The sequence below is a fragment of the Gossypium hirsutum genome, chromosome A06 (genome assembly GCF_007990345.1).
Source record: "Gossypium hirsutum isolate 1008001.06 chromosome A06, Gossypium_hirsutum_v2.1, whole genome shotgun sequence".
Lineage (NCBI taxonomy): Eukaryota > Viridiplantae > Streptophyta > Magnoliopsida > Malvales > Malvaceae > Gossypium > Gossypium hirsutum.
In genome coordinates, this window is record NC_053429.1 from 19174043 (window position 1) to 19181768 (window position 7726).

At 36.4% G+C, this 7726-nt stretch overlaps 2 protein-coding genes across 6 annotated transcripts; one reads left to right on the plus strand and one right to left on the minus strand.

Annotated features, from left to right (window-relative positions):
* The first annotated feature begins 1683 nt into the window (after window positions 1-1683).
* LOC107897722 (U-box domain-containing protein 34) lies at window positions 1684-5415 on the plus strand. 4 transcript variants are annotated; one of them, XM_016823272.2, is made up of 9 exons: window positions 1684-1934; window positions 2074-2195; window positions 2322-2437; window positions 2639-2739; window positions 2842-3044; window positions 3161-3262; window positions 3369-3797; window positions 4101-4850; window positions 4949-5415. In XM_016823272.2, exons 1-9 carry the CDS (start codon window positions 1751-1753, stop codon window positions 5141-5143), a joined length of 2202 nt encoding a protein of 733 aa, XP_016678761.2. In that variant the 5' UTR covers window positions 1684-1750; the 3' UTR covers window positions 5144-5415. The 4 variants fall into 4 exon arrangements, with proteins under 4 accessions (XP_016678761.2, XP_016678762.2, XP_016678763.2 ...); XM_016823273.2 differs by having other exon boundaries at window positions 3173-3262; XM_016823274.2 differs by having other exon boundaries at window positions 1795-1934; window positions 2034-2195.
* Window positions 5371-7294, minus strand: LOC107897723 (uncharacterized). Of its 2 annotated transcripts, none has more exons than XM_016823278.2 (5): window positions 7051-7294; window positions 6554-6716; window positions 6031-6114; window positions 5728-5931; window positions 5371-5576 (listed from the first exon to the last, which is right to left on the minus strand). In XM_016823278.2, exons 1-5 carry the CDS (start codon window positions 7096-7098, stop codon window positions 5488-5490), a joined length of 588 nt encoding a protein of 195 aa, XP_016678767.2. In that variant the 5' UTR covers window positions 7099-7294; the 3' UTR covers window positions 5371-5487. The 2 variants fall into 2 exon arrangements, with proteins under 2 accessions (XP_016678767.2, XP_016678768.2); XM_016823279.2 differs by having other exon boundaries at window positions 5371-5645; window positions 7051-7222.
* Window positions 7295-7726: the final 432 nt, after the last annotated feature.

The window sequence follows — 7726 nt, forward strand, 5'->3', positions numbered from 1 at the left end:
AGTTTTGGAGACAGGGAGCATGTCACAACAACGGGAGAACCATCTCACAACAATTATTCAATTCAGTGAAGTCAGTGATTGATGCCACGGCGTAGAACCCTCTATGTTGCAACGTCACCCCAAAATTTTGCAAAATTTTTATTTCAATCCTTGTTCTCTATAAAAAAAAGGCTAAAAATCAGCATAATATACTACTTTCATAAAAGTTTTGATTTAATTCAATGTCTTCAACACATGAAAAGTAACTTTTCTTATTTAATAAGTAATCTGCCTTGAGCCGAAGAAATCAATCTTTAAGCCTTCAATTTCAACTTAATTGGTCTTCAAGTTATGGGCTTTACAAGTAAGACAAGTAAGACAACTTTGAAAATATGTGAACTTTGAAAATAGACAAGCAAGACGATAAAACTGTGCCGGAAGATATAACCACTTTATCAGCCAAAGAAGCAACCATGAGAATCACCTTGCCTCTAACAAATACTTTCATAGAATAAATAAGTAGCTTGAAAATCACCTTGCCTCTAACAAATACTTTTATAGATTAAACAAGCAGGAGCCTCCAATGAATGGGATTTTGCCATTAGTATCATCTTTTTGAAAGATTTAACCATTCATATTTCATATACGTAAGATCGATTTATGAATGGTGAACATTATTGTTGTTATGATGACGAAACTTTATTAAATAATAAAATAATAAAAACAAATGGAGGGGGAGCATCGGCCCGATTAATACTAATCATGTATTATGAGAGGTTTAAACCTGGTGTACATGATCTCATATATGTGATGTCATCTGGTAGATCACCACCAATTCCCAGTTTTACACCTTCTATAAAAGCCCTACAACCTCTCACCGTTTCTTCAAAGTAACAAAGATTCTCAGCTCCTGTAATACTAAATCTACAGCTTTTGTTCAGGGATGAAGCTCAGGCTAGCAATCACGTGGTCGTTTCGATGGATGGAACAAGGTAAGGTAGTTAGGTAGCTAGAGCTTGTCATGTTGGTAAGTTTTAGAGCAGGAAGGTGACAGAAGAGAGGGAGCACACAGGGCTCTTTTCTTGCATGAGAGGGTCATGCTTGAAACCTTATGTGCTTCCTCTCTTCTGCCACGTAGCTCTCTCTCTCTCTCTCTCTCTGCCTCTCTACTTGCTTTTAAGTGCATCATCAACTTCTTGTTCATTAATTTCTTCTAAAGTTTTCTTAATAATTTCAACATTCTTTTCTTGCAGCATATGTAACTATATAGTATATATATTGCTCAGCCATCAAATTTATTTTGTTAGAAAGGAAAAACAGCTGAAGCAGTGGACCTACAGCACAACACTGTCAACAACAAGACAACAGAAAAACACCATCAATGCAGTTAACAAAGTAGAGCAAAACAGAAAACACAAGTAATCAGCTAAGCAAGACAGCACCAACTCAACTATATATATAAGATACTTGGGTCTTTGGCTTAAAAACATTAATGAATGAATTAATGGTAGATGGAGGACACCAAATAATGATTTCTGATGCATATTATGTGGAGTTTGAAGTTGAATAAGGTAGGTTACAAAATTTCAATAAAAATAAATTTAATCAAACTTGATTTATGGATATTCACAGAGTTGGGTTCCCATTGAAGCCCAAATTGGTAAGTGTAAAGTTGATATTTATAGCCCATACTTAGTCTACTAATAGTTAAAACAAGTCAAAACATCCTGTCGTCAACGCTACCTTCAACAGGGTTTCAAAAAAGGAAACGATGGAGATGAGCGTTGGCAGTGCCAACACTGGTGGTTCTCCGACAAAGCTAACTACCGTTGCGATTGCCGTCAAGAGTGGAAGTGATAGCAGACGTGCAGTTCGATGGGTCGTGGAGAATTTGAAAGCGGATCGTTTTGTTTTGGTCCACGTGATGCCAGCAGTCACCTCTATCCCAACACCATGTAAGTATTGATTACAAGGTTGATCAAATATATTAAATTTTAAAAAATGATAAAAGGAATTTTGACAATGAATGATTATGCTGAAAAAAGTGTTTATAGCTTTTGTTGCGTTAAATTGTGTTGGAGATGATTACTACAGCAGGAGATCAAATACCTATCACAGAAATGGATGAAAATGTGGTCGCAATGTATGTTCAAGAAGTGAAACTTAAGTTTGGGCAAGTCTTTATACCATTCTTGAACTTATTCAAAACAAGCAAGGTGAGTTTTGGCTTCTATTGTAAATTTAAAGATTCTTTTCAAACTAATCTTGCAAATGAGGTTTAAATCGGATACATTTTTTCTCATCTAATTTTCTTTAATAAAATTTGATTCGTTTTTGGGTAGGTGGAAACAGTGGTGCTGGAGGATGACTATCCTGCAGTTGGGCTTCTAAGATACATTTCTGAGTTTGGGATTCAGACTCTGGTATTGGGTTCTTATAGTTCCAATTATATGAAAAGGTATGCTTATGCAGCTGTTTGTTTGCTGGTAAAACCAGAAATCTATGTATGTACTGAGCTTAATGGCATCTATTTATTTGCAAGTTTTGCTATATGAGTTGAATACAAAGCTTTTGAATAGGAAATATTGATTAGCTAGTTTTCAGATGCATATTAGCTTTTTCATGGCTATGGAGTAATCTTCAGCAATGTGAACTATAGGAAGTTGAAGGGTCCTGGGGTACCTAATTCTGTCCTCAAGTGTGCTCCAGATACTTGTGATATTCGGGTTGTTTATAGACAAAGAATCATCACAAAACAAGGTAAACCCCTATGGACTAGCGGTAAGAAATATTTGTGTCTACGTTGCAGCTTTCTTAGTCAGTTTACTGACAGTTTTGTTTCTGTCTTTCGCAATCTCACAGGGACCAGTTCCAGTGGCATTAAGAAACATATATATGGTCCTATTAATGCTTCTGCAGAATCTACAGCGCAAAACTCCTTTGGGACAGCATCATCATTTGAGCTTAACTACCCATATTTACATGCATTTTCATCTAGGGGATCTTTAACAAATGCTAGTTCTATTAGTCACTGTCATTCATTGGGTTCTACACAGAGTGAAAAGGTGAGTTTTCTTGGGTTCTACACAGAGTTTTCATCTAGGGGATCTTTAACAAATACTTGTAATTTTGGTATTCCTTCAGTTTCATGTGCTATTCGGATGATTTTTTATATGTGCAGTTGAATCTGCAGGCTGAAGTGGAACAGCTGCGTCTAGAATTACAAAATACTGTTGCCATGTACAAAGAAGCTTGTGAAGAGCTTGTCGACACCCAGAACAAGGTGACGAAACAAGCACTTGATAATGTTCTCTTATCAATGCTCTTGCAACAAATTCTACATTCTTATACAAAAGGTTCTGCATAGCCATTTATACTTTAATTTGCAGGTCCGATTACTTTCTTCAGAATGCCTAGAGGAAGCAAGTAGAGTGAATGCTGCTCAGGAAAGAGAAGAAGCATTCAGAAAAATTGCTGCAGAAGAGAAAGTAAAACTTTTGCAAGCAATGAAGGATGTTGAAGAGGCAAAACACTTGCTTTCTAGAGAAGCTAATGGAAGGCAGATGGCTGAACTGAATGCTCATAAAGAATCCTTGGAAAAGCAGAAATTTGTCGATGCACTCTTCTGCTGTGACAGAAGGTACAGAAAATACACTAGGGATGAAATCGAAGTGGCAACAGATTTCTTCTCCGTTAGTAATGTGATTGGTCAAGGAGGATACGGGAAAGTCTATAAATGTAGTCTTCATCGCACTCCTGTAGCTGTTAAGGTTCTTCAATCCGATGCATTAGACAGGAAAGAGGAATTTCTAAGGGAGGTAAGCTTCTGCAGCGTATACTTTATCGCTGCAGTCACGTTAACCAACTGATATGTTTTTCTGACGACCATAATCTTTTTGAAAAAGATTGCTCCTGCTCTGACCTCTATGCCATGTTCTTTTTGCAACCATAATATCGTTATCCATAAAGTTCATGAATTTTTATGCTAAGTCTCCATTTTGTGTATTAAGTGTTATGGTTAGTTTCTATTTTCGATTAAGCTTTTGGAGAAATGCTCCACTGGTAGCTCAATGTATCACTGCAATTATGACATAACAATTTCTCCCCGAAATTTGTTGCAGGTTGAAGTTCTAAGTCAGCTACACCATCCACATATTGTTTTGCTTCTTGGAGCTTGTCCAGAGAATGGTTGCTTGGTTTATGAATACTTGGAAAATGGTAGCCTGGAGGAACATATTCTCCAGAAAAGTGGAAAACCTCCTCTTCCTTGGTTTATTCGGTTCCGCATAGTTTTTGAAGTAGCTTCTGGACTTGCGTTTTTACACAACTCAAAGCCAGATCCTATTGTTCATAGAGATTTAAAACCGGGTAATATACTGTTAGATAGAAACTATGTTAGCAAAATTGGGGATGTTGGGCTCGCTAAGCTTATTTCAGATGTTGTGCCTGACAATATCACCATGTACAAAGACTCTATTCTTGCTGGTACTCTCTTCTACATGGACCCTGAGTATCAGAGAACCGGCACCGTCAGACCAAAATCAGATCTATATGCTCTTGGACTTACAACACTCCAGTTAGTGACAGCTCGGCATCCTAATGGACTTCTACTGGCAGTTGAAAATGCCATTAAAAATTGCTGCTTAGCTGACATTCTAGACAAGTCAATTACGGATTGGCCACTAGCTGAAACTGAAGAATTAGCTCGAATAGCATTAAAGTGTTCAAAGCTTAGATGCAGGGACAGACCTGATCTTGACACGGAGGTTCTGCCAATTCTCAAAAGACTGGTTGATGTTGCAGATGCTAGTTTAAAGTTGGGAAAGAACAATGTATATGCTCCAAGCTACTACTTCTGTCCGATCCTTCAGGTCAAAAACTGTTAGCAGAACCTGTTCATGTCTTAAGCACGATCTTGTATAGTTCATTCTCAATTATTTTTCTGTTCTTTTTCTTTTTGGTGACACAGGAAGTGATGGATGACCCTCACATTGCTGCTGATGGTTTTACTTATGAGCATAGAGCAATAAAGGCATGGCTTGGGAAACACAACGTATCACCGGTTACAAAGCGTCAGCTTCAGCATTCTGTATTGACTCCTAATCACACATTACGCTCTGCCATACATGACTGGAAGTCACGGGTGACATTATCTAGTACGTAATATTAAGCAGGTGGCGGTTCCTTTTCTTGGAAGTTACTAGACATTGTTGCATGATGAAAAAGAAGCATCCATCTCATTCCCCGCAACCAAAGAAATCAAATTGGAAAAATGTGGGCACGGGCTGATGTATACAACAACTAGATTTGCACATAACATGTGATTTTTGTACAGCACAGAGTATGCACGAAAGAAGACATTTTTTTCCTTAAAAGGAAAAGAAGACACTCTTGTATAAAGACTTTTCTATTTATTAAGCTATCTTTAGAATATAATTCAAAATGTGAATACTTAGCATTATCAATTATTATATACATATTTTGTATCCTGGAGTATTATCACAGGCTTCAAACTTGTGTGAATTCTAGTGCATTTGCATCTGGATCTCGTGTAAATATTGCTGGCCTCCCGGATCGGCTAAGTGTGTAGGGAATACCTGCAATTTGGAACAATATTGCACTAAGATATCCTCTTTCTGTTTATAACCACAGAATTGCATGAGAATCTGCCATCAAGGCAAATTATTAACAAACAATGAGATATTGCTTGACATGGATGACCCTGGAATAAGGAAAAAAGGATTTTACCGGCTTTGTCAAGGATTGCTTGCAGCTTAGATACATCTCGAATTGAAATACAAGCATGACGGTCTCGGCCTCCATGTTCAGGTCTTCCGATTAAGGGGTCTGGATTTGGAAGTTCCATCAAATGTATCATCTCAGAACCCACCCACAACCAAGCACCTCTGTATGGAAGCTTATCATGTGGCCTAGCCTCATTTATTTCAAGACCTAATTTAACATTTAGAAGCAGATGCTCAGTTTCTCTCTTTCTTTCTTGCAAAAATAAATCAATATCTAAAATATGAGTATAGAAAAGAGATTACATACCTAAAATATTCTGATAAAATTCAAGCGATCTTTCAAGGTTTTCACATAGAATTCCAACATGGTGAATACCAACAACTCCATAATCTACATCAATGACAATACTTAAATGTAATTCCATCCAAAATTGAAGAAGCATCAGATGTAGGAGAAAGCAACAAATATAATATACACTTTATTTTGCTTGTAAAGTCCACCGTAATGTGGCAAACTATGAACTAAGGCACCAAGGCAACTGCGTTTTGGATTCAATCCTCATCAAAATGATCCAGAGAGAGATTTTGCATTCATCTTGTGTTATAAACAAATTAGGAATGAAATACAGATGACATGTTAATTTCCTTTGATGATTTTAAATAAATAAAAAAATTCAAAGATGCTTCAAAAGCCAGATGAACTATAACAGGGTTAGAACTGATGCCAGTTTCATTCTCCATATTTCAGCTCTGAATAGCTTAAGAGAAACCATGGCTTCCAAGATTGTTTTCCCTGAAATCAGATATCTAATGAGACAGCAAGCAGTTACCTATCTTGTCACTGATACTAGCCGATTCTTTGTCCAGTACATTTCCTTCAACTGAACCCGCAGCTTTGGTCTTGAAACTTAACCTTTGACATCTTCCATTTCCAGGAAAAGTACAACAAATTTTGGAGGGTGTATTTGCAGATACGGCACTTGAACGATTCAACTGCAAACCAAAAGAAAAAGAAAAAGAAATTGAAGAACAAGGGTATTAAAAAAAAAAAGAACCATCGAACTCAAGCTTTGTCTCAATCTGTGTAATCAAAGAGTACTCTAGAATTCGAATTGCAGCTCTCCTAACCCTAAGACCAAGTTTTTCATATTTGGGTCGAATAATAAATCCCAGTTTTCAAGAAACCAGAGATTTATTTAGTAAAAAATAAAATAAAATCAGGTCATCAGCATACTTCTCAGTCAAATCTTAATCACCTTCAAATCATTTACCGAAATTAAAAGTTTTAATTGAATGATAGAATCTTTTTGGCAGCTAATGAAGTTACCTTGAGTCGAAGAGAAATTGCTGCAGAGGGACTGAGAAGAGAGGCCATCGCTAAGCTTCAATCTCTTTCTGTTAATCCGTTCTCGTGTTCCCTTAAATGTTAAACTTGTTTTGAACCCTCTGCAAGCTTAAACCATTCATTTATCCGTGGCTCAGGTTTCTTCACAAATGAACAGAAGTCACAACCACTAGTTGAGAATTGGGGTAATTCTGCAATAAACAACAAATTCAAGTGAATTTCGTAAATATCGTTAATCATTGGGCATCTGAGCAAAACAAAAAGAACCCAAAAGATGTGACAAGGAAAGCAATAGTCCAATTCTTCTTTCAGTCCTTTTACTATTCATAAATTTAAATTTTAGTCCCTAGCTTGTTATTAATGAGCTTCAATTGTTAACTTAAAATAATAAAGAAAGTAAGTATAAAAATCAAAGGTAGAGATATTTAATTTAGTAGTGAGATATAAGAAAATGAAAATGAGAATGAGTGTTGGCTTCTATGAATATCCATGTGGTGGAATGGAGTCAAAGTGGCTTGTTGGTTGAAAACGTGTAGGAATCCAAAGTCATAATTCACCATTAATAATCATTGTATTTGTGCATGTGTTTTTCATTTTGCTGCTCTCTATTTGTTTAATTGAATAATTAATAAAAGTGATATAATAATCATCTTGATTT

Coding starts and splice junctions, on each gene's coding strand:
- LOC107897722 (XM_016823272.2), top strand. CDS start 1,751: ATGGAGATGAGCGTTGGCAGTGCCAACACTGGTGGTTCTCCGACAAAG. Junction 2,438..2,638: donor AGTTCCAATTATATGAAAAG/GTATGCTTATGC, acceptor TGTGAACTATAG/GAAGTTGAAGGGTCCTGGGG. Junction 3,045..3,160: donor GTTCTACACAGAGTGAAAAG/GTGAGTTTTCTT, acceptor TTATATGTGCAG/TTGAATCTGCAGGCTGAAGT.
- LOC107897723 (XM_016823278.2), bottom strand. CDS start 7,098: ATGGCCTCTCTTCTCAGTCCCTCTGCAGCAATTTCTCTTCGACTCAAG. Junction 6,717..7,050: donor CAATTTCTCTTCGACTCAAG/GTAACTTCATTA, acceptor TTTGGTTTGCAG/TTGAATCGTTCAAGTGCCGT. Junction 5,577..5,727: donor AGCAATCCTTGACAAAGCCG/GTAAAATCCTTT, acceptor TCCAAATTGCAG/GTATTCCCTACACACTTAGC.